Source organism: Heterocephalus glaber, unplaced genomic scaffold, assembly GCF_053883595.1.
Source record: "Heterocephalus glaber isolate CG9 unplaced genomic scaffold, H.glaber_assembly_v1.0 deba00001504, whole genome shotgun sequence".
NCBI classification, from domain to species: Eukaryota; Metazoa; Chordata; class Mammalia; order Rodentia; family Bathyergidae; genus Heterocephalus; species Heterocephalus glaber.
The window spans coordinates 22608986-22635878 of NW_028258324.1; the positions used below are offsets into that span (position 1 = coordinate 22608986).

The 26893-nt window shown below is 37.2% G+C and overlaps 1 protein-coding gene across 3 annotated transcripts in view; it reads right to left on the bottom strand.

The window, feature by feature from the left end:
• The window catches only part of Plod2 (procollagen-lysine,2-oxoglutarate 5-dioxygenase 2), a 90008-nt gene extending 64130 nt beyond the window's left edge, over positions 1-25878 (bottom strand). The window contains exon 1 of one of the 3 annotated variants that reach the window (XM_004834397.3): positions 25444-25878. In XM_004834397.3, coding sequence (XP_004834454.1) covers positions 25444-25552 — 109 coding nt within the window. In that variant the 5' untranslated portion in view covers positions 25553-25878. Of the gene's footprint in view, positions 1-25233; positions 25320-25443 lie in introns of those variants that run through there. The other 2 variants (XM_004834396.3, XM_087186301.1) reach the window with 2 other exon arrangements.
• Between the last annotated feature and the right edge of the window lie 1015 nt (positions 25879-26893).

Genomic DNA, 26893 nt, shown 5'->3' on the forward strand with positions numbered 1-26893 from the left:
CACTGAGCTACATATCAGCCCTTTAAATTTTGGGGGTTTTTTGTTTTGTTTTTTGGAGTTTTTTGGTACCAGAGATCAAACTCAGGACCTTACGTTTGCCAGGCAGGCGCAATGTCACTAAGCTAAAACCCCAGCCCTTAAATTTTGTTTTGAGACAGGATCTCCCTAAAGTAACCAAATTACCCAGGCTGGGCTCAAACTTGCAAGTCTCCTGCCTCAATCTCCTGGATGGTTTGAATTAGATAAAACAGGGTTAACTGATAGTAAATAAGGTTTGTGAGAAAGAAGAACGAAGGGCTTCAAATTATTTAAGATGGCTAATCTTAAAAGAAAGCCAGGCCTCAAGATAAAGATGGAATGACCAGGCCTACATGCCACCCCAGGGGATGAGATAATTGGTATCACCTAGTCCAATAACGTCTATATAGACATCAGTCACCCTGGTGGGTGACCAAGACCCCTGATCCATCCCTTCCTAAAGGTCTTTGTTCTTTCCATGTACACTTGCTATGTGACCTGCTTCCCCACTGAATCAATATTACCTAAACAGCTATACTTGTAATCTTACTGGTTGATCATAGTTTTGACCCACGTTGTATCCATCTCATGATTTTGCCCCTCCTCTCTCAGGAGCTATCTACTTTTAAGAAACGTTTCCTCCTCTTAACCTCCAATGTTAGAATTCATTGTTCAATTTTGGAGAACATGAACTAGGTGTATCTGATTCCTAGCAGTGAGAGAGGTACATTTTCCCCCTATATCACTTTTACAAAAGGAATCAATTTTTTTCCATACACATTTTTGTCGAGAAAAATATTTCCTAAATCAGTATGAAGTTTTTTCTTTTCAGTAAACTGAAAATTATGTAATCCAACAAAATTCCCTTAAATTAACAAAATTTAGTGCCAAATTAATTGTCCAGCTGTACTAACCTATTTCCTCATAATGCTTCCCTCTACTATTTTTTCCATCTCTCTGCCTATTCATTCTCAGCCTCCTTTTCATTTTTTTCCTTTTCATCAATTCCTGACAACAAAGGTTAACACACATATCAAAATCACTAGAGATCCTTTTACAAGTGTAGTTAGCTGCACTTTTATGCAAAGGATAGTCAGTTAACATACTACAAAAACCTAACCTCATATATTACAAAATTAGTTGTAATCTTATAGCTAAACTAAATGGATAGTTAGAAGGGGAATATTTTCTGGGCACCTAAGTCTCCCAGTGTTTGCACTTATACAAAATTTAAGCATATAAATTTTCTACTGCTTGTCTTTAAACATAATTAAACCATAATAAATAACATATAATAAAAGGTAAATTCAAAACAAAGCATTTGAATGACTGTACTGCATCAGATTATGAGGGGGCATCATCAGCACATTCCAACCTCTTGTCAAATCACATACACTTGATGCTTTGGTACAAACCATAGCTGACTCAGGGGCTTTGCAGCAGTACTGATCTCAAGAGTTATGCAGCCAGATTTCCATTTGTTTTCATCTTCCTTGCTTTGATTATATGAAAATTTCTACAAATTTAAAAAGTTTGTTTCAAGAGGCTCTATAATTTTTCAGCACTATAACTAACATTTTGCAGAGTGCTGTCTCCCAAACTCACAGCTCAGTGAATCACAGCAACAGTTTTGGCCTTTTTCCTAGAATTTAACACTCCAGCTTCTCTTGCGAAAATTGTTTTAGAGATCTGTTATTCAACACTAACACTTTACTGAATAACAACTTGGATAACATTATAGACAAAATAATACAAATGTTAATCACAGTGACTATCAAAGTAACAGTAAAATAACAGCCAAAGTCCCTCAAAACAGTTCCAATCCATATAAATATGAGCGTATTTCTAGGCGGTGAAGACTGCCAACTTTAAACTTTTAACATACTTTTTATGTATAAAATTTGGAGTTATTCTTTACTCCCGTGTTATTCTTGAATTCCGCAGCCAAGGTGTATCCAAATCCTATCAGTATTACAGAATTCAACCTCTCTCTTAGAAGGTGACTGGTCTAAAGCTAGACACCATCATCTCCTCCCTGAACTACTGAAAATGTTTCCTAGGATCTCCCTGCATTTACCCCTGGCCCTTTATCAGTCTATTCTTTACACCACAACCAAACTGATAAGACTGTAACTATATCAACTTAGGGCCAAATGTGTATCATGTAACAATTGTACTGCACAAAGCTGCCTAGCAGAAGACTCAGGAAAGCACAGGCTGAGATCAAACCTGTACAACATGCATCATCCTATGTCCGGAGAATGTAATATTCTAATTCATAACAATATTTTCTTTTCTCCCCAAATTTTTCAATGGTTTTCCTCTTGTCTCAATAAAATCCTTATACCTTTGCCCAGTCAACAAGTCCCTAAGTGATTTATTCCTGTCAATCTGTTCTCTTTTCCACTACCCCTCCCTGCCTTTCCACAGGTGGAGCAACACATCCTAGGTTCAGGGCATTCACACGTGGTTTCTGCTGACGTTAACCTGTCTCTCCTAGAAACAATCCCTTCCTTAGAGTCTCTGCTCAAAAGCAACCAAATATAAAAAGCTTACTAAATATGTAACATTTTCCCTGGAAAGAGTACATAAAATGGCATTTCCTAACTTCATCACTCTGCTGTTCATCAAGTTTGCTTTGTCTTACAATATATATTCATCAGATACATTTCTTTATTGAGCTTTCTCACTCTGATAAAAGATATATTCCATTGAAATGAAGATGCAAATCACAGAAGAAACAACAGTGGGGGAATAAAAAGGAGAAAGAAAATCAGATCCTATATTCCTCCAAAAACTGCAACAGTCTTAAAATTTAAGGCTGCCCCAAATTCTGCACAATAGAGCATCTTGTACACTGTGGGGAGATGACAATCTATATAACCTTTTTGGAAAGCAACTGAATAATACAAAACCAAAGATAAAGGGGAATGAACTTTTTTCTATCTCTAGTTCATTCCCCTTCATTTAAATAATTTTTCTTGACACAACCCTATAAAAATAAGTAAAAATTGAAACTATCTCTACAATAACATTTCTATTAGTACAACATAGAAAGAAATCCATATATTCAACAGTAAAGTAATGGCTACAAAAATTGTGGTATAATACTACGACAGATACCAGAGTATTGCTTACAAATCATGACTTGAAAAGCACTAAATATTGTAAGAAATGCTTAAAATGTTTTAAAAATAAAGCAGAGTATAAAGTTATGTCATATGCTTGCCAATCTGTATGTGTATCCTGATCTTACAAAGAAAAATATTTTCTTAGAAAGAAAATATATAGACAGGAAAAATACTATCATAATGTTTTACACTATTAGATGACAAATTTACTGTTTTTATATTCAGTTATAAATATTTTCATTGCAACCAAAAACATAATTTTAAATAGTTATACCATCTTCATTAAATGTGTTATATTCTAGTTTTTATTAATTCCCACTGGTACTTAAACATTTCTTCAGAGCTCTGTCATTTCTTACTAGAGCTTTCAGGATAATCTCAGATGAAAACCCTGTATACTAGACACATTCTGCATGTGTCATCAGTATAAATCTAGATTCTCCAAAGATTTATTTTTACCTTTATCAAAATAAAATAATTAATATGTATAATCTTAAACTCACATACATATACACATGCACATGCGTATACACATACAAAAATCACAAAACTAAAAGTGCCATAGTTTATTAAATGTACACAGGCCTTACATTTAAATCTTTAGTATATTTTAAGTAGATAGAGGAAAATTTGGCACACATAAGAAAAGAATATTCAGCTATAAAAAAGAATGAAATCGTGTAATTTTCAATACCATGGATGGAACTGGATATCATGTTAAGTAAAATAAATCGTATATTAAGATGAGTACCTCATTATATATGAATCTAAGAAAGCTGATCTTCAGGCAGGGGATATAGCTTAGTAGAAAGAATGTTTGCCTAGACAGCACAAGGGCCTGGGTTTAATCCCCAGCACTACAAAAAATAAAAAGTGAAAAAATGTTGATCTCATAGAAGTTGAGTACAGAGACAGGGCAGGGGGGTGGGAGTGGAAGGATAAGAAAAGGTTGATCAAAGGATACTATTCAATACTTGAACAGGAACAAGTAGTTCTGGTGTGCCAACAAATAGTTCTGGTGGTTATACATAAGAAATAGCCTACATTTAAAAATGCTAAAGGACAGGATTTTGAAAGTTTTCATCATAAAGAAATGGCAAATTTGAGAAAATACATATGTTTAACCTGATTTTTAACACATACATGCATCAAAAGACTATATGGGGCCCCAATAATGTGTCCAATTTTTATAGATTTTATATCAGTTAAATATAAATTTTAAAAATGTTTAAACCTATATAGTCATATCAACCTAAACTGTCCATTCCTAATTTAGTTTTGTTCATTTGTTCACTTCAACATTTAAGTGTATGTACTTATCACTTGAAATTTTCATAAACAATAAAGCAAATTAAATTTTAAAGTAAGTAAACGCTACCAATATTTTGGGAAACCTCATAAAGTCAAGTCAAACTAAGTAACACTTGCATGTCCCAACTCCAAATAATGTGAGGAAGATCAACATTCTACTTGCATGCAAGATCCTCCCCCACAGATTATCACTGTAATGGGAAATCACATGCTCATTTATAATTTTTGCCATGAGCAAAGAAACTATGAAAGTACAAAGCAGTTACATTAAAACTAAATTTACAAATAAAATCGTTAAAAATAAGTCTGTAATTACAAAGCAGAGTTGTAGTAGCACTCAAAGTTTTCTTTTGTACTTTTGCATTCATGAATACTTAAGAGGCTGAGTCAAATTAAATCCTTCCTTTCTAAATGAATCAGAATTTTTCATTATCTCTTGACCTTCTCAAATTCCACAAACCTTGAGCAAGTCCCAGTTGTTTCATCTCAGCAAAGTAACTTTAGTCAGCTAAGTGTTTACTGAAAGTGAATAGGGTGCTGTGTAAGATGGAAACACTAGGAAATAAAAAGATGAATAAATAGCTCAAAGTAAGCCAAACACGATAAAAATTTATTAGAGATAAGTTTTGTCACACTCTCCCTCACATAAGTTATGATCTATAGGCCTAAAAAAGGGAGAATGGTGAGACATAAATTCCTATCACTTAATTATTTTTATCTTATATTTTTTATTTTATTAGTACACCTTTATAGTACATGAAGTTAACATTCATCTTAGGGAACAAGCACATATACTTAACATATCTTGATTTTTTAAATTTCCTTCCCCTCCTCACCATCCTGCCCCCCCCATTCTCTAGGTCTTCTTTCTCAATTTTCAGTAATTGACTTTCATCAGTAGATAATTCTGTATCTAAAAATTTGACAAAGCATTAAATAATCCTATTGCTTTAAAATAAACCATTGTGTTAATAAGCAAAGCATGTATTTCATGTAATACTGAGACTATACTTGGGTCCGGTCCCTACTGTCAAAAGACTTACCCATACAATTCTAAAATTATTCAAAGACTTGTCATTTTTCAAGGAAGAACAACTGCTAAAGAAAATCAAATATTAAAGATGCATTTCCTCAATTCCTTTGGAGTCAAGTGTATGGATGAAAATTATTCCCACCTTTCAGATCTATTCCTATGAGATCGGAAGACAAATGGTTTTTACCCCAGTACTGCTGGCCATCTGTTTTGATAAACATGCTCAAAAAGGTAAAGTTTGCCTCACATCAGTGTTCCAGCGTCAGCTTCCAACTTTTTGAGAGTTGAGAAGATGGCAGAACAGACAGAGCAAGAAAGAAGAGTCAGATGCACAGACAGATAAACAGTAGAAGTAATGGTAAAATCTGCACTTTGAGTCCAGTCACCAGCTGAAGGGACATAAAGAGCCAAAGGAGACACTTTCTAACCAGGATTGTATTTATGGCAGCATACCTGTGAGCTGTACAGTTCTTGGCAGCCTGCTGATCTCCAACTGAAACAGAAGTAGTGAGCCCCCACACACACACACACACTGCTATCAGCTCTCTGCTGTTCTAGAAATCACTGTGAGAAATTCACTCTAAAGTGCACTCCTACAGCCTTTCCAATAATGGTGCAAGCTCATAGTTTTGTTATGTCCCTTGGCTCAAAATATCCAAAAAAGATTCTCTTTCCTGAATGGAATCATGACCAATACAGGCGCCCACTCCTTTCCTTATTTATGGCTGGGGTGACCTGACTGCCTCTCTGTAAAGTTAGTGGCCAAAAACGCTTCCAGAGACTTAAGAGTTTTGAAGTGTAACAATTCACGTATTTCATGTCCAACAACAGAAGATACTGTTTCTGCCCTCTTGCAGGCTAAAATCCAGCTAAGAATGTGATGATAACTCACCCAAAGAAGACAGAATAACTCACAACGTAAAAGACAAATCATATATTAGCAAATAATATTGCAAGAGTTCAGCATGGAGGAGGAAAAAACCCAGAAAAAGAAAAACCTTGTATATATCAATTAATGTCTTTAGACTCACTTTCTTCTTTCTTTGGTATAGGAATCAAACTCAGGACCTTGCACTTGTGAGGCAGGGTTCAGCGCCACTGAGCTAAATCCTTGGCCCTAGATTCACTTTCTGAGATCAGAGAAGCAAAGACTGGAGATTGTAGTGAACCTAAAGTGTTAAAATAGATCCTTAAAAAATGTTCCACCTCCTGTAGCTCAGTGGCACAGCACTTGTCTAGCACAGGTGAAGTCCTAGATTTGATCCCCATGCTTGCAGAAAGGGGGAAGAGTGACTTTTCATTCTAATACAATGATTCTCTGAGAATAACAGAGTGATAACATATTATCAAAACTTGTTTCATAAATGGACTAAACGGAGGCCTTAAGGATCCTGACAGTTAGTGGACCTAATATATGACCAAAAGGGAGGGAGAAAATGGGTAAAAGGATAAAATCTTAGCTGGAACACAAGGAATTCAGTATGAACATAAATTCAGTATCAATATCAAATTCAGAAACAACAAAAAACATTTGGAAATAGAGAAGGCATGGAAAACCAGGCAGTGAAATCAGACTGGAACAGTTTCTCAACCTCAGCACTACTAACACATGAGGCAGGTTATTCTTTCTTGGAGTGTGGGGGCATGCTGTGTAGTTTAGGATATTTTAGCAGAAAGCCTGGCCTCTTCCAGTAGGGCCCATGACTCACAACCAAATAAGCAGTCTCCAGATGTTACTAAATACCCCTTGGGTGGGAAGGAGAAGGCTCAGCCCTAGTCAAGAGCCATTTGACTCAAAAGAGATGGCCCAAGAGAAGCATTGTGATTATCTAATTCAGTGATGTACACCAAAACCAGGGACTGCAGATGGACATTACTGAAGAGGCTAGGAGGGAGCTACAGTGACCACAAATGAACTGGAGAGCACAAGCACCATTCACAAGCAGAGTCCTCAGAGTCAGCCACCTCTTGTTGCCATTTGGAAAGGCAAGTCCAGGGTTTCCAGGCCCTCCTTTTTTTTCAACCAAAAGAAAATGAACAGATTTTCAAGCAAAATTTTCTGATTTTAAAAGCATAAGAATTAAGTTGAGTTTTTTTGAAATATAGTAAGCAGACTATATTTGACTTACTGGCTGCCATTTATAAATGTGTTTGTGGTAGAAAAGAAAAATGAGTATAACCATAGGTTTTGAACAAATTTCCTTACATTTTTCATACAAAAAACATAGATATCTGTATGCTACTGAAATTTAACTTTGTATGATGCTTAAATCACTATTTGGGGAAATAATAAAACAGGTCTTTAAAAGTATGAAAGAAATTTTAAAAATACAAAATATTTTCTGATTAGCATCTAGTTTATAATAAATTTTCAAAAACGCTGAAGGTAAAAATTGCCTTCACCAGGATGCACTGAGAACTATATAGTTACATTCTGCTTTTTGTATAAACTGAGATGCTCACATGCTTCCCCTTAGAACAGGCAATGTGCTATGCATAACATAGTTGCACATTATCTTTGCAGTTGGTTTGAGTTTTACTTTTTATTATTTAAAACTGAAGTTAAAATTTTTCAGTAAAGTACAGTACATATACTGTGAGGAGCATGCTAAAGTGAATAAGCGAGTTTTCATGCTGACCCAATCAATGCTAGTCAGAAATCAATTGGTTTAGCACTTTCTCATAAACTTAGGTCCACTTAGATTGTCAGAGTTAACCTTCTGCATTTAAAGAAAAATAAAAATAACTACATCTAGAAGACGCCTCTGAGAAGCAATCATTCCATAAGGGTTCTAATTATAAGCAACAAAGATACCTACAATAAGCAATTTCAAACTATTAACCCAGGAGTTAAACCAAGGACAGTACCAAAAACAAAAATGAGAAGACATTTAAGCAAGCCACAAACTCAGACTTCCACCCCACCAAGGGTAAATCCTGGGGAAATGAGGTGGAAAAGTCCCATAACCAACCACCTGGATACCCTGAACTGATAGCACAGGAAGTAACAAAACAGATGAATGAAGCACCAGAAAAATTCAACGCAGAAATAATCTCCCAGATATCTACAGAGATGGTGGTGAGCAGAGTGAAAGACATGATTAGAGGATCAAGAACAGAAACAGATAAAAAAATTGATGAGCTCAGAAACATGCTGGAAGCCATGAATACCCAGCATAAGAAAGAAATGGAAACTATGATTGCCCAACATAAGAAAGAAATGGAATCCATGAAACAGATTCAAACAGATATTCAGGAGATCAAAAACTCCATTGAAAGTATTCACAGCAGATTAAGGAAATCTGAAGATAGAATATCAGATATAGAAGACAGAATTATAGTTAGAAACCATGAAAATAGAGAGTTCTTAAAAATAGTAAGGCACCACGAGAAATCAATCCAACAACTGCTAGACGATGCAAAGAAGACTAACATAAGACTGATAGGAGTCCACGAAAAAACAGGAGAAAGCACAATTGACATAAAAAAACTGTTCACAGAAGCAATAGTGGAAAACTTCCCAGACAGAGGTAGAGAATTGGACATACAGATAAGTGAGGCATGTAGAACTCCAACTAGCCATGATAAAAAAGAATCTACATCTAGACATATAATAGTTAAGATCCCAGAAACCCAACAGAAAAACAAAATCCTACAAGCAGGTAGAGAAAAGAAACAAATCACCTACAAAGGAAAGCCCATCAGAATCACAGCAGACTTCTCAACATAAACCCTCAAATCAAGGAGAGCCTGGACTGAAGTATTTCAAGGCCCAAAAGAAAATAACTTCTGACCTAGACTGTTGTCTCCTGCAAAATTATCTCTCAAAATCGATGGGGAAGTTAGATACTTCCACGACAAAGAACACCTGAGAAATTTCATGAACACCAAACCAGCACTACAAGCAATTCTAAACAATAGCCTAGAAAAAAGTAATGAAGGCCACAACTCCATGAGGCCCAACAGAGGGAAGCCACCAGGCAAGGTAAGACACTAAAGGGAAAGGGGGAAAAAATAAATAAAAGAGTCAACAAAAGTAAAACATCATGACAAGGATAAATCAATATCTATCAATTATAATCATCAATGTGAATGGCCTCAAGACACCAATCCTAAGAAACAGACTGGCAGAATGGATTCAAAAGGAAAATGCAACAATATGCTGTATACAAGAAACAGACCTAACTCAAAAAGAAACTCACACACTGAAAGTAAAAGGATGGAAAACAGTTCTCCTCGCCACAGGAACCCAGAAGGAAGCAGGGGTAACAATCTTATTTGCAGACAAAGTAGATTTCAAACCAAAACTAATTAAGAGAGACAAAGATGGTCACTACATCCGTGTGAAGGGAACAATCCAAGAGGAAGAGATGACAATCCTAAATATATATGCACCAAATACGAATGCCCCCAACTATACAAAACAAATATTGACAGACATGAAAAACCAAATAAACACTAACCCAATTGTAGTGGGGGACCTCAATATACCCCACTATCACAAATAGACAGATCATCTAGACAAAAAGTTAACAAGGAAATTCTAGAACTGAATGGACTATTGAACAAATGGACTTAATAGAGGTTTACAGTGTTGCACCCCACAAAATCGGAATACACATTTTTTTTGGCTGCACACGGGTCATTCTCCAGAATAGACCACATGCTAGCTCATACGACATGTCTAAGTAAATGTAAAAGAACAGAAGTTACTCCCTGTATATTATCAGACCATAGTGCAATAAAATTGGAGATCAATAACATAAGAAACCACAAAACCCCAACACACACACGGAAACTGAATAACACCCTCTTGAACAACCAATGGGTCACAGAAGTAATTAAAGAAGAAATTAAACAGTTTCTACAAGTAAATGAAAATGCATACAGGAATCTATGGGGCACAATGAAAGCAGTTCTATGCAGGAAATTCATAGCAGTGAATGCCCATATTAGGAAAACAGAGAAAACTCAGATAAATAACCTAATGCAGAACCTCAAGTTCCTAGAAAAAGAAGAGCATAATGAATGTGAAGCTCGTACACGAGAGGAAATTATAAAGATCGGGGCAGAAAACAATGCAATGGAGACTAAGAGAACAATACAAAAAAATCAATGAATCAAAGAGTTAGTTTTTTGAAAGAATAAATAAAATTGATAAACCTTTAGCCAACCTTATCAAAAAAAGGAAAGAAAAGGCTCAAATATATGCAATTAAGAATGAAAAAGGTGAAGTCACAACACATCCAACAGAAATCCAGAGGATCATCAATACCTACTTCGAAAACCTCTACTCCAATAAAATGGAAAACACACAAGAAATGGGCAGATTCCTAGATACATACGAATTGCCAAAGATAAATGAAGAAGACATAGAAATTCTAAACACCCCAATTACAATGAGTGAAATTGAAAATGTAATAAACTATTTACCAACAAAGAAAAACCCAGGTGCTGATGGCTTCACTGCTGAATTTTACAAGACATTTAAAGAAGAACTAACACCATTACTCTTTAAACTCATCAAGGAAATTGAAAGGGAAGCAATACTTACAAATTCATTCCTGGAAGCAAGCGTGACTTCGATTCCAAAACCAGGGAAAGACCCAACCCAAACAGAGAACTACAGGCCAATCTCCCTAATGAACATAGATGCAAAAATCCTCAACAAGATACTGGCAAACAGACTACAAAGGGTCATCAAGAAGATCATACACCCTGACCAAGTCGGATTTATCCCAGGGATGCAAGGATGGTTCAACATTTGTAAATCAATAAATGTAATACACCATATTAACAGAGTCAAGGACAAAAACCATATGATCATCTCAATAGATGCAGAAAAGGTATTCAACAAAATTCAGCACCCATTCATGATACAAACCCTACAGAAAATTGGAATAGAAGGTCTTTATCTTAACCTGATTAAGCTATCTATGAAAAACCAACAGCCAACAACATACTAACTGGTCAAAAATGGAAAACTTTCACTCTAAAATCAGGAACAAGACAAGGATGCTCACTATCACCACTCCTGTTCAATACAGTTCTGGAAACATTAGCCACAGCAATTAGAAAAGAGAAAGAAATAAAAGGAATAAAGATAGGAAAAGAAGAAGTTAAACTGTCAGTATTTGCTGACAACATGATACTTTACATAGAAGACCCAAAAAACTCCGCCAAAAGACTTCTAGACTTAATTGACAGATTCAGTAGAGTAGCTGGATACAAGGTCAACACTCAAAAAACAATAGCCTTCTTGTACACAAATAACAGACTCACCGAGAGAGAAACTAGGGAAACAATTCCTTTTACAGTAGCATCCAAAAAAATGAACTATCTAGCAATCAATCTAACAAAGGAAGCAAAAGACCTCTACACTGAAAACTACAGCACTCTGAAAAAAGAGATCGAAGAGGATACAAGAAAATGGAACCAATATACTGAAAATGGCCATACTTCCAAAACTACCATATAGATTCAATGCCAACTGAAATTCCAACAATATACTTCACAGAACTATCAAAAACATTCCAAAAATTCATTTGGAACCGTAAGAGACCTAGAATAGCTAAAGCAATTCTAAGCAACAGAGACATGGCTGGGGGTATCACAATCCCCAACTTGAAACTATACTACAAAGCTATCGTGGTAAAATCAGCATGGTACTGGCAAAGGAATAGACCTGAGGATCAGTGGAATAGATTAGAAGATGCAGAAACAACTCCAGACATGCTCAGCCACCTCATCTTTGACAAAGGAGCCAACCACCATCATTGGAGGAAAGATAGCCTATTTAATAAATGGTGTTGGAAAAACTGGATCTCAACCTGCCAAAGATTAAAACTAGACCCATACTTATCACCATGCACTAAACTAAGATCAAAGTGGATAAAAGGTATAAATATTAAAACAGAAACACTAAACTTGCTGGAAGATAAGTTAGGTAGAACTCTTGACATTGGCATAGGAAAAGACTTCATGAACAAAACCTCAGCAGCATGGGAACTAGCAGAAAGATTCAACAACTGGGATCTCATCTTACTAAAAAGCTTCTGCACTGCAAAAGAAACCACCAACAGAGCTAACAGACAACCTACAATATGGGAAAAAAATTTTAGCAGCTGTACCTCAGACAAAGGACTACTATATCTAGAATATATAAAGAATTAAAAAAATCAGACCCCCCAAATTCAAAGACTCAATTCAAAAATGGGCATCTGAAGTGAACAGACATTTCTCAGACAAAGAAGTAAAAGCAGCAAACAAATATATGAAGAAATGTTCAACATCACTGGTCATTCGAGAGATGCAGATGAAAACAACACTGAGATTCCACCTCACCCCTGAAAGAATGGCTGCTATCAAGAAATCAACCAATAACAAATGCTGGCGGGGGTGTGGGGAGAAAGGAACCCTTCTCCATTGTTGGTGGGAGTGCAGACTGGTGCAACCACTGTGGAAGTCTGCATGGAGATACCTCAAAGAACTAGGACTAGAGGTCCCATTTGACCCAGCTATTCCCCTGCTGGGTATCTTCCCAAAAGAATTAAAAGAATCATACCACAGCGATATATGTGCACCCATGTTCATAGCGGCACGGTTTGCAATAGCTAAAGCTTGGAATCAGCCCAAGTGCCCATCAACTGGAAACTGGATAAAGAAAATGTGGTGTTTTTTATAAAATGGAGTACTACTCAGCCATAAACAACAAAAAACTACAGTCATTTATAGCTAAATGGATGCATATCGAGGCCATTCTCTTAAGTGAAATAAATAGGACACAGATGTGTAAATAATGAATAGTTTCTCTAGTGTGAGAAACTGATAGTGTAAACAAGGGTAAAAATGATTCAAATGAATAATTGATAATTTGAAATAGGAAAAAAGGTCCAAAGACGAAGGAGTGAAGGGAGGGGGAAGGGGAAAGGAAAAGAGGGAAAGGAAAAACTATGAGAAAAGAAAAAAAAAAATGGAAATGAAATCTATGTAAATAGGGAAGGGTGGAGGGGGTGAAGGGCGCACAGGTAATGGGAAAAAAATAAGAACCAAGATATATCATGTACAGGTACAAACATCCAATGATAAATGTAAATGAATTGTATACCTAAAATGTACCAATAAAATATACCAATAAAATTAATTTTAAAAAATATAAGGCTGGTATTTATTTGAAGTTGTACAGTATGACTGAATTCGTACCTCTTGGAATAGAAAATATATATAAAAGAAAAATGACTGCAAAAGTCAATGTGAATAGGTACTAGATGACAATAAGTAATCTCCATTAAGTGAAATAACAGTGTTATATTTTTAAGATGTCCTTACCTGTTCAACATATTTAATATTATATATATATATATATATGAATGTACATTTATGTGTACGAGAAAAAAATTGCTCTGAATTCTGAATTTGAGTAAGCAAAGAACATTATCACCAGAGAGATTACATCTGCATGAATCCACTGATTATTTATTTCCTTTGAGTTCCCCGGAAATAGTGTCTTTATAACTTAACTTGTTACAAACGTTTTCTAGAATTTATCGATGGTCTATATTTTTCTTCCCATGCCCAGAACAGAGGAATTAATTCCACTCATTTAGGTTCCACTTTAAAACAGTGCTAATTAGAATTTTATTGTTTAAAATGATAGCAAGAATAGCACGTATCAAACAACTTATGTTTACAGGTATTGTGTTAAGATTTTGTAGGCATTATCACATTTAATGCTCAAATCAACTTTGGGAAGCTATTACTATTATAAAGAATCAATAATTCAGAGAGCTTAAGTAACATTTTCCAAGTGGTAGAGATGAGATTTAAATTCAGACTGGTTCTAAAATTTGTCTCCCACGGTGTATCTTTCATAACTAGCATCCAAACAGTTTATTAGCATTTCCCCTTAAAATAAATCATGTACCAGTAATCCAGGCAAGATCTTGTACTTTTAACTCACATTTAGAGGTTTCTAGTCTCAAGTCCTTTACAGTAACCCACTCTGGTATATCCAAAAAATATTGTCCTCTGTATTGCTTCTGCATTCATCCTAATATGACTCTTAAATTTTTTGTAATATGTTTAATCAGAATGGAAGTGGACCCAACATAGCTCTCCAGATAACTCAAAGTACAACAGACTTGTACATCAATTTATCAGAAACACCAAGGAATATTAAGTGCCCTTATCCACTACAGAACTCATCTATGCATGCATGGATTCCACAGTATGTATGTTTCTGAACCTCTACAGATTACTAAAGCAACCAGTGATTTCCTGCAAGTAAATGAAAATGAAAAGTAAATTCAGTATTACACACTATCTCAGTGTAAATGTCAGGCCAGGGTTCACCCACCCTGAACCACAGGCTGAATGTCATGGGAAGGCAAGAGCAGCTGGGATATTCCATTTGGTATGGTTAACCATAACCTAGATAAACAAATCTGTATGATGAAACTAGACAAAACATATTTCTGAACAGGGCAAAATTAGGTGTTCAATTATACGCAAAAGTCTCCTTTTCCAACACTTGACAGTTCCTTTTTTTTTGTTAGTGGTGGTAGTAGCTGTACTGGGGATTGAATTTTGGGCCTTTGTGCTGAGCTACATTCAGCCTTTTTTTTTTTTTTGAGACAGGTTGCCCAATCCGGGCTGGAACATGCAATCCTCCTACCTCAGCTTCCCAAGTGCTGGGATTTCAGAAGTGTACCACCAAACCCAGTTACTTCTAATTCAGATTTTTCTTAGTTGTTTTAATCCATTCAACTACATATTTTGCAATTTTCTTCCACACCTGGAATCAATTTCCTCTCCTCTTTTCCACTTTCCCTCTATCTTACATCACTTTCTCACATGACTCAAAAGGATTTCCTACAATCCAAATATGCTTTTCAATTTACTCACAAGTGAGCTATTCTAACAATTAGGAAAAATTCTTACTTTTCATCTCTAATGAATTTGTCTGTGCATATGTGTATACACATGTGTGATGTTGGGGACTGAACCCAGAGCATTCCTTTCACATGCCGGGTATCGGGTACACCCCAAGCACTATGAAGAATTAACATGTAGTTATAGAAAGAAGGTATAACCATCAGTCATGGTTATTTCTTAAATTTGTGTATATGATTTTAAGTTGGCTTCTTAGTTTTTTTACCTAAATCTGATTAATGTCAGCCAATCCCCTTAGCCATAAAAATAGATTTATTCAATGACTTCTATGATGAAGTCAGTTTGGCTGTTGAGAATGTTATATCCTATATAAAAGCATGTTTATGCTTGAGGTACATAAAAATATCAAGCACATGATATTAAATAGTAATATAAAGATTAGTTATCACTTTAATAAACCAATTTTTCTTTAACCTAATATACTGTACAGGAGAAACAACTGCTATTTATTTGGTTGTTCAATGAATAATGGTTAATTCCCACAACAATATTTAACCTAAATGCTTCTGGGATTCTTGTAATTTTACATTTGAAAAAGTAACAATTATATATGTTCTCAAAATTAAGCTATAATCTTTCCCCTCCAGTTGTTCTACTTGAGCTGCTTCCTTCAATTTGTATAAAATCCTTCTAGAAATAGCAGGAAAAATAGCCAGAAAAAGGGAAAAAGCACTAGACATAACAATCTCCTCCAAGCAATGGGTCTAAAGTTTTACCAAAATTGTGGAGGTCCAAGCACATGTAGAACAAATAAAACTAGGATAATGACCTAGAAACATATCAAAGAAGAAAAACCTAGATGAAGAAAGCTTAATAGTAGACCCTGTGGCCAGCAAACACTGTACACACACACCCTCATACACATTTGCACTAAAAAGCTTTTCTCCAATAAACTGATTTTATTTACTATGGTTTTAAACCACTAAATTTTATTTTAAAGATATTTAATAAATCTAAAAGATACATGTAGGAGATTTGATAAATAGTTCAGTAACTATGTGAAGATAGGTCACCAACTTTGAAATGGTACATATCATGAAAACTTTTATTTTAATTTCTGAAGTTATCAGCATAATTTTTAATCCATACAATTTAAATAAGGAAAACAAAAGAATATGCAGTTATCTTTTAAAACAACTTACAATATTTAAATGTATAAAGATTATATGATTACTCTCAGATGATAGAAAATAGCTTTATATAAACACAGGACTTTTTTTTCCTCACTTATAAAAACTTGGATATTTTAAAATGTAAATTTAATAAGTTATCCTTGGCTCTATTTTCTAACATCTAAATCAAAAAATAATTAAGTATTAATAATTATAGTAATAATTAAATATTAATAATTAATAAAAACATCAAATCCTAGCCAAATCCAAATCCTGTAACAATAACTAGAATCAAAAGTAGAATTCAAAATGTAAAACAACCATGATTCTGCTTTCTTTGGCCTAACAAATAAATTAATAGTAAGCTTCCTCTAGACTTATTTTGATTCCTGCTTCATGCTAGGAGACTGTTTCATTTCTTCAGTTTCACATACACATTATTTTCCTGTTAAAAATCAAAATTTCCGTATGAAGCAGGAACTGAACCCAGTGTGTTTTTTTGGTACCAGGGATCGAACTTAGACCCTTGCGCTTGCGAGGCAGGTGGCGGCAGCACTGAGCTAAATTTTCAGCCCTCCCAGTGTGTTTTTTATTTGACTAGCCATTCAATAAATACTCAAAATTAAATATTTAATTTTTTTTTTTTGGTAGTACTTGGGGTTCAACCCAAGGGCACTCCCTGGCAGAGCTACACACCCAACCTTTTCTATTTTTTATTCTAAGACAGGGTCTCACTAAGATCCCCAGGCAGGACTTGAACTTGTTATCCTCCTGTCTCAGTCTCCAAATTGCTGGGATTAGACCTGAGCCACTGTGCCTAAATCAAATTTTTAAATATTAATTTTCATACTTCAGACTATTGCACAATGTAAATTATTTTTGGCATACATTTACATCTAAGAAGTTAATATACTGTTAATTACCTCTAGAAAAAAAATCACAGAATTTTTACAGTTTAATTAAATGTGTATTTATTAAAATGTGTATTAAATTATACATATTTATAAATGCAAATGCAAATTACTATACTCAAAACCAAAAATCAATAGCACCCCAAAAATACTATGGGCAAAAATGCACAAAAACTTTCACTTACTAAAGAAAGCGGAGTGCCTAATGGCTAGTTTTGTGTGAATGTCCCCAAGAAACTAAAAATATACCCACACCATTTATTAACTCTTATGGGCCTCTTGGTGTCAACCATGAGGAAAAGTTGTTTGTACAAAAGAAAGTGGTAAGGAAAAGTGAAGAGTGAGGTGGAAAAGCAAAGAAAGTAAAGCTAGGGCAAGGACTAAGATTTTATGAACTGCCATAACTGTAACTATACTGAATCTATAACTATGCTGAAGTCTGAGAAGAGTAAAAACTCTTGTCTACTTTGTAAGTCTGTCCATTTCTTTGCTTTGGTGATTTTTCAGTTTGGGGTTTTGTTTTGTTTTGCTCTTGGTTACCTAGTAAAGTCACTGTTTAAAAAATTCCAACCTCGTCTAAACTAAACTAAGAAGAAAAGGAGAACTGTCCTTCTACAGACGTGGCTGACAGGAATTTTGGAGGGTCTGGACAAGCAGGCCATTCTGGTCAGTTGTGGTGCCAGCTGGAAGCCAGGAAAGAACAGCACAGCTAGGGCCAGAGAAGGGGACCTCAGAAGACAGGAGGCCTCAGAGCTGGTTTGGGCAGCACTGGAAAAATCCCATCAATGAACCAATTTGCCCTTTGTATAACAGCTCTGCAACACTTCCCCAGGAGATTGAACTGGGGAGGTTTTAGTTTGCCCACAAACTTGTCAGTCAGTTTCTTCCTCCTCCAACTCTTCCTCCTCCTCTCTCCAAGAAATGATTTAAATTCTACATCTGTATATTTTTTAAATGAAATACCTGCTGATGTTTCGTATACTGCTAGAACCAGGATGGAAGGTTTAAATGTTTAAAAAACCTAATAGAGAATTCATTTTAAAAAGTAACTACTCCCTTGTTATCTCTGTGTGCAGCATCTGTAAGTAATTAGCAACCTTAAACCCAGTAAAATCTGTGACTTCAACTAAAGCACAGACATCAATGACAGAGATTTACTGATGGAACACTATTTGCTGGGGCTCTGCATGCTTTCCCTCTACCTGCCAGAATGACATCCTAGAACCAGGAAGGTAAGATTGCCAGGATCCATGTACCTGTACTCGGTGGTGAGCCAGGGGAAGGGCCAAGCTGTAGAATAGGGTGCATTTTCATTAGTACTTAGGTGTTTGGGACTGATCAAGCAAAGTTAGTAGTAAGAGCAATAAGTGATTTGCTTGAAAGATCTTTTGTCCCATAAAGAATCTACTTGTTCAAGCCTAGGAGCAGAACCACAGCATTTAAATTGAAAGAAAATCCTATTTCTCTCAGGTCTTTAGAACAGAAAAGGTTAGCTGTAAGTGGAAAGCAAATAGGGACATTCCTCCTAAAAATCTGTGAATGCAATGCTAAGGAAAATAAGCGTATCAATTAATATACTAAACATCAAGATGTTTTTATATCCAAAGAAATGAAAATAATATTAAAATCTCTAAAGAGAGCTGGGCATGATGGCATATGCCTGTAGTACTTGGGAACCTGGGGCAGGAGGATCGCTATGAGTTTGAGTTCAGTCTGAACTATATAGTGAGTTTAAGGCCAGCATGGTATATACAGCAAGACCCTGTCCCCCAAAAATCTAAAACAATGGTTATAACAAATGAGATTTAATTTTAACTCTAGCCTCTTTTAGAAACTCATCCATGTTTGTCTGGCCATGCTTTCATCTAGCCACTCATTTTATCTGTATATTCATGTAAAGATCTATTTGTACTTAAAAGTTTTATGAAGTATATTTACAGTAATAATCATGTCCTTTCAATTGCATTCTATTATTTTTTTCATTTCCAGTGAGGATTTTGATTATAAACACAGTGGTTCTTCAGAAATAGAAGACCTTGGAAAGGAGAACACTGGGATACAGCAGACCTCTATCACCCTGCCTTGGTAACACAACTGGGAGTGCCCCTGTTACTCATAAACTTGCATAGAAACTGATACTTTTGTGGGAAGAGTAACAATAACAAAGAATAGTGAAAGTAAAGATAGTGCTGACTGCTCTTAAAGGGAAAAGCAAAGATTATCCATTCACTCATAGGTTTCTCCCTGGTTGGTCAGAATTTATTTCTAAGGCTATATAAACTAAATTTTAAACCAGATTCTTTTTTTTGGTACCAGGGATCGAACTCAGGACCACACACTTGTGAGGCAGGCTGGGGAACCACTGAACTAAGTCCCCGGCCCTTAAACCAGATTCTTTATAGCATATCTTCCTTAAGAAAATTCAAGAAGGATGAGAGGACCTATCTGTAAGTCAATAAAATTTTTAAATGATTATTATTTTCCTAAAACTGCTACACTATGTTACTAAAACTATCATGGCATGAAAGGTAACTAAATATGTAAATGTCCTAACCTAATTAAATAAGATCTGTATTTTTATTTATTTATTTTTGGTACCAGGGATCGAACTCGGGACCTTGCACTTGCGAGGCAGACAGGAGAACCACTGAGCTAAATTCCCAGCCCAAGATCTATATTTTTTAAAACTAACCTAAAAATTTTAACAGAAGTAATTTCCCTCTTTCACGTAAAATAAAATAGGTGATAAAAACCTTCCCTCTTTCACCAAGAGATGGAGGGAAGGGAGAGGGAAGAGAGAGGAGGGAGAGAAGAGGAATTAACATGTACATGTTATGTTATGTACATGTACCAAGTCTCCACAATGAATGTAATCAATATGTACTGCAAACATGTACTAATAAAACTTTATTACAAAGCTGTACCAATTTCCACTCCCATTCTAGTGCCTATTTCTTCAAAGAAAAACGGAACCTGGGTATCCTTTATCCAATTTGATAGGTGAAATATTTCTTGTTGTTTTAATTTGCATACTCCTGATTACTTGTGAGGTTGAACATCATTATATATACCTACAAGTTTCAAAGATTAGCATTATTGAAAAGAAATAAAAATTTTGTTCAGCATGGAAGTCTTCCCTCTTTGTATGAAAACAGCATCCCTCCACATTGAATTTTTTAAGTTATCTTGAATAAAAAATATTAAAATATATTTGAAGTTAATATTTTTAATCATAAGTAGTACAAAAAGTATCCCAGTGATGCTTCAGGAGGATGATAATCAACTCAGTAGCACCATATACCATCTTCAGCAGCATCATTACCAAACACAGATGGCAACATTTATATCTCAAGGTAGTCAACTGAGGACAATAAATAAAGGACTGCTTATAATTCTACAACTCTAAATAACTTTCTTAGTTAACTACAATTTCAATAGCTTTAAAAACTTGTTATGTAAAATTTAATTTATAGAGGGCAAGAATACACACAGTAAATGTACACTAGCAAAGTATAAACAATTAAAGAAGAATAAAAGTGCTGACTGACAAATGCACTAATTATTTCCTCCAAGCCACTAAGCCACAAATTCATAACCAAGTTTCTAGAACAGGTATCTAGAATATACACAAGCTCTGAAATATGCATCTTCTTTCCAAATGGCCTTCAGAGTACATAATTCATTTTTTACTACACCAAAGAACATATCTAGCTAGCTCCAAGGGCTGTGTTTTAAATGATGCAACTGAGAAACTCTATGTTTGAATTCAGAACAACAAGGAATCACTGGCAAAGTCTAAAATGAAAAACAGGCTTCTGACTTAGCCAGAGCCAGCTGCTACTGTCAAAATCTGGCTCTTTCCAACAGGGCAGCAGATTTGCATGAGCCACAGCTTAACTGGGAATGTCATTTCCTAAGGCCAAGGGGCAGCAAAGGCTTTCCTCACAGAAAAAGACTAAATATTTAAGACACTGAATGTGTATATCAGCCAATAAAATTTAATTTCATATAATTTTCACATGTCCCTGTATATTAACTTTCCTTTAATATTTTCCCACCATTTAAAAATGGCAGAATCACTGTGAGCCTGTGGCTGACAAAGACACACAGTTGGAGCCTACTTTGCCCTCAGCCTCCAACACTGTACTCTATCCACATAAACCTATAAATGATGTGCTTTTCCATTTAGCAAAGTATTCCTTTTTTTATCTAAGCCATGATGCCTGGTCTCTTTCTTCCCCATAGATCCCAAAAGTCCACCAAAATAATGAAGTCAGAAAAGACACAGGGAAAAGCCTGAAGGGCACAAGCTCCTTTTCTGTTGCTTTCCAGCGCTGCGATCTTGTGAAAGTTATGTAACATCCCAAATCTCCATTTCACCACTTGTAGAGAGGGTTACCACACCCAAGCACCTGAAGGCAACAGTGAAGGTGCCACCTAATATCAAGTAAGGCACATATGTGGAAAGAAAAGCTTAACTTCTACAGAAGACTCCAGCTACAATTAGGATGGGCTGATTTTTCATTTTTCATTTATAAGTTGCTAGGTTATGGCACTATATGGGTCCCACGGAGAAAAAGGAAGCGTGGCAAAGTTAGCTCAAGTTCTAGAAAAAGGAGCAACCAGTAGTCTCATTTACTTCATGCAATTTTTCACAGTAGGCTTTTAACTCACCAAATATAAGCTGAGAATCTCTTTGTGGCATAAAAACAGAGTAGACACTCAAAAGAGCACACAAAAATCCATCCTTTATTTCAGAGAATTTATTAAACATAAACACCTATGATAAAAAGGATTGATCTGTATAGACCAAAACCATTAAAAAGTTAGAAAAACTGGGACCCAAATAAGGTAATAAAGGGAACCATTCCAAGGAGCTAGACTTAAAACAGTGAGTGAATGTCAAAGATAGACAGGGAAAGTACACAGAAGACAAACCCCTATTTCTCTTCCAGCAGTTTCTCTGGGACATTGCTCTTTCCCTCTCCACCCTGTAAATTGCTAGTTTGCATCAGTAGATAGGGACAAACCTTTCCTTTCTCCTTGAATGTACCACAGTAAATTAAAGAGCTTATAAATGAACATGGTTGAAAAATACTAGTCTTGACAGAAACATCTGAAACCACTTCCCTCATTTTTGCCCAAAACTTGGTTTCTACCCAACTTAGATCATAAAATACTCAAGGTGCCTCAGACAGCACATACAGTTCTAGCTCTGGAAACCTGGATGTAAAGACTTGGCAAGAATATATACAACCCCTATTGCTCTCAATTGGAAGGTAGAGTGGAGAAAAGATAAATCAAGGTGATAACCTCTCTGACAGTGATGACAGTTTTGTCTGAGAAAGCTCCTATAAGGACATAATCTTCAGTGAAAACTCCAATAAATGATTCTAAGAGAAAATGATTGTTTTCAAAGTGAAATCTTGTTCAGATTTACTCCATGCTAAGAATGAAATGGCAAGTGAGGAAATAAACACAGCTCACTGCAGAACTCAGTAAATGTAAGAAAAAAGTAGTGTCCTCAACTCTAGTCAAAGCTGGGAAAAACTCTTCGGTGCTCTAGTCACAGCACCAAAGCTGGGAACAGCTATTCTCCAAATATTGATAAATGTGACTCACAGATCACATTCCCTATTATAGTGGAAAAATGGAAAATCACTATAAATATTTTCAAGAAAGAGAGACAGACAGACAGAGGCCAGAGGATTACTTGAGTTCAAGAGTTCAACAGTTCAAGATCAGCCTGAGAGGCATAGTGAGAACTCATTTCAAAAAAAAAGAAAGAAAAAGAGGGAGGAGGGAGTTGCTACAGTCCTTCCAGTAACAATATAATGACATAGTGCCTCCAACATAGATTTATCTAACGCAGCGATTTTCAAGTCTGGGCAATATGCCTCTCAGGGAACATCTGGCCACTTTTCCTTTACCCCCCACCCCAATCTGGAGGCAGGTATTTCTGGCATCTAGTGGGTGGAGGTAAAGAGTACTAATTAACATTCTACAATGCACAGGACAGCTTCCAACAACAGAGGAGTCTCTGGGTCAAAATGTCAATAGAGTCAAGAGATGTTGATCTAATCCTAATCCGTTCCTTAGCGACTAACTGGGACAGGCTGTCAAATACAGCAGGTCAGAGATGACTAACATTCTTCTTAAAAACCTCTTAATCTAGACAACTTAAGAGTGCTAAAGAAGAGCTTCATATTTATACAGCAACTTTCATTGTAATATTTAAGGTATAAAATAGAACGGAGTCCATGATGCTGGCCATGTTATCAAACTGCATACCTTGTGCACTTATTAGCTCACCACGTAATTTGGAAGAACTCATACTCTATGCAGCAGTTTGCAATCAAACTGGCAACTGCTGGTTCCCCTTTACAATCTATTATTTTCTCACATTTAAGCCATAACTGAACTCCTTATGGCTACATACCAAAAGTAACCCATCCCCAGATCTCAACAGTGGGTTTTGTGTGGCCTTTTGGAAAGTAAAACATTCATTTCTGAAATTCCCTTTCTCTGATGTCACAATCCATTAAGTTTACTGTTCAACTCCATGAACTGTATAAACCAGACAGGGAAAAGGCTGATTTTACTATAAACTTAAGGACAGCCAAAAACGCTTCTGTAAAAAAGTAAAAAGTGTTGGTAATGAAGTGGAATAAAATATACAATGGTTGGAGAGGTCCCTCTAAAACTAACAAAGCCTTTTGAGGTTATTTTACTTCCCAGTAAAAGTTTCCTTGGGTGTTTCAACAAAGAAATTTTTCTGGGGAAGATATATATCAATTTCATTTGCCGAAGGCACTTGTCTATTTTTTTAGGTATTATCCTAAAAGAAGTATTTTTAAATTATGACACAATTCGATTCAAATTTAGAGGAATAACAAGGGTTCAGACAGCCATTTTTAAACCACCAGAACACCTTACAGAAAGAAAAGCACCCTGTAATTGACAGAAATTCATCTGAATTTGAAGGTTCCCAAGCTAACAAAGCAAGCACCATTCCAGAGACATTCAGAAGGATGAGCAGTTTAGTCCACTGAAATTTTTCTGAAACACTTAAAGATAAAACATGCTACATGGATTAGCTGGACTCTTGGCAAATGTCACTTGAATTTAATCCTGAAGTACAAATGTCTGCCGTCAGGATTAAGTAAAGTTCAAGCAGAAAAGCACTTAGTTAACTAATGGGGAGAAAAAAAGTACCAAATAACCCTAACAATAACAAGAAGACAATACATCAGAAAGTCATTTAAATCCAAGATCCAATTTCGGAGAAGGGGTCACAAAAGGCACAAAGTTGAAAAACTCCAAGGATTTCTCAAGTGTGGCCAATGGCAGCAAAGTATGTGTTTAAACAAACATGTGGTGAGGCTCTTCAATCTGGCTAACTGTAAAAAGCTTTGTTTTACATGATCTTGACTAGACTATCTGCTGTGGTTCCAGCTTCAGGATCCAAGAAACAGCTGGGATTTAGGAAAGGGGTGTTAAGCTCAGGCCCCCACACAGAAAACAACCGAGGTTTTGGAGCGCTGCTTTTGGCGAGAGGTGGGTGTTACGAGCTGCTTCTTGGGCTGCTAGAAGGAATGAGTCCCCATTAATCAAAAGCCACACTGAGCCTGTGTTTAGGTAACAGAAAACATCCTGCCCCGTCCATCACGGATAAAGCATGCCTACTGCCACCAAGTAGAAGGAGAGTTACAGGAAAAGTACTGGTCCCCAGCGACCTGCAAGATCAAAAACAATCCCCAACTTACTGTGAAGGAAGAGTTGAGCGCGCTCAGTTTACAGAGAACTCCGGGAACCCAAGCGAGGGTGACCCACACCTCCCCGGGGACCACGCGCGGCGCAGTTCCAAGGACGGAGCCCGGGTGAGCAGTCCGGCCGCGCTCACCTGGCGTCCCGGAGAGGCCCGGGCCCTGCCCTGCCCACTTGGCCAGCCCGGCCCGGGCGGCGGGGACGCTCACCTGTGGGGAAGCCGGCGGGCTTCTCCGCGTCCTCGCCCAAGCAAAGGCCCCAGGGGCGCAGGACGAGCGCCAAGAGCAGCAGCTGGGGCTTCACCGCGCACCACCCCATCGTCTTCCGCCCCCGGCGGCCCGAGCGGGTTCGGACACCCCCTGCCCTGCGGCGGCGCACTTCTCGCGAGAGCGCGGCGACCCCCAGGTTCGTCCCGGGGGACAACGGCGAGGGAGCCGGCGAGCTAGCAGCGCACGCGGGGCGCACGGACAGAGCCAGGCAGGGTCGGCGGTGCGGAGAGGAGCGGAGCGGGGCGGCGGGCGCCGCGGCCTTAAAGCCTCCCCGAGGGGAGTGACAGGGCGGGTCGCGCCCTGGCCATTGGCCGCCAGCTGGCCCGACGCCGCTGCGGCTCCGGGGCGGTTGCCTGCGCGAGCCTTCAGGGGCCCACGTCCGAGGTTGCTCCCGGCAGCCCCTATTTAAGGAGTGTCTGCGGCTACGTGTGGAGGCTCACGCAGCGCTTCTGGCTGGGACAGCTACTTGTGGTGGGTGAGGGCCCCCGCACAGGAGGAGGGGCCGCTGGCGTCCGGCGGGCGGCGGTTCTCCTCTCTCCGATCCTTTCTGCCGCCGGAGCCCCGCGAACTTCCCCGCTGTCCCAGAGAGTGAGACTGCTTCTCCGGTCCGGGGCTGCTCCTCCCTTTCAGAAGTGTCTGCAGTTCCGTGACAGTCTTGGCTGAATGGTGTCTAGTTAGACTTTTAACCCTTGGAAATGGATCCCCCTGCCCGCATTAGTTCAGAGGGCAAGTTTTATCGCCCTATGAAAGGAAGGCCATATTTTTATTTTACTATGCAAATAGAAAGTTTTTATTGTCCAGTGAACATTTCTTCCTCCACAGCTACAGCCAGGAGGGAGAGCTGTACACTTTCCAGTAACGAGGCTTGTAAATCCTGTGGAATCGGAGCCCAGCATGTGTAACCTGAGGCTGTGCCTTACAAGGTCTTACTCCAGTCCACATGGAAAATTACTCGCGAAGATGTACCCAGAGCCATCTCTGGCTCCTTGGCCCTTCCCTTGCTGCTTCCAGTTTTGACTGAACAAATCCTTTTTTTTTTTTTTTTTTTTAAATATTCTCACATCTTAGATAGCCCGTGGTTTAATCTGTTAAAATAAGCAGGCTCAAAAGCTCAAATTAAGCCAGAAGTTTAACAATTTTGCCTCCAACATTCCATATTGTGAATTATTTTATGGAAGAAGTGAGAATCAACCTTAGTAGCATTCTGCCATCCTTCATCTAAATCTTCCTGAAATAACAACGAAAAACAAAAGTGTTTGGGCAAATACTCATCCAACTCGGAACCTTTGAAATTAAAATTATTAAAAAGCGATTTCCATTATGATCACATTTGTCTAAAATTAGCATGATGATAAGCACTGCATAATAAGATTTTTTAAAAGGGAGAAAA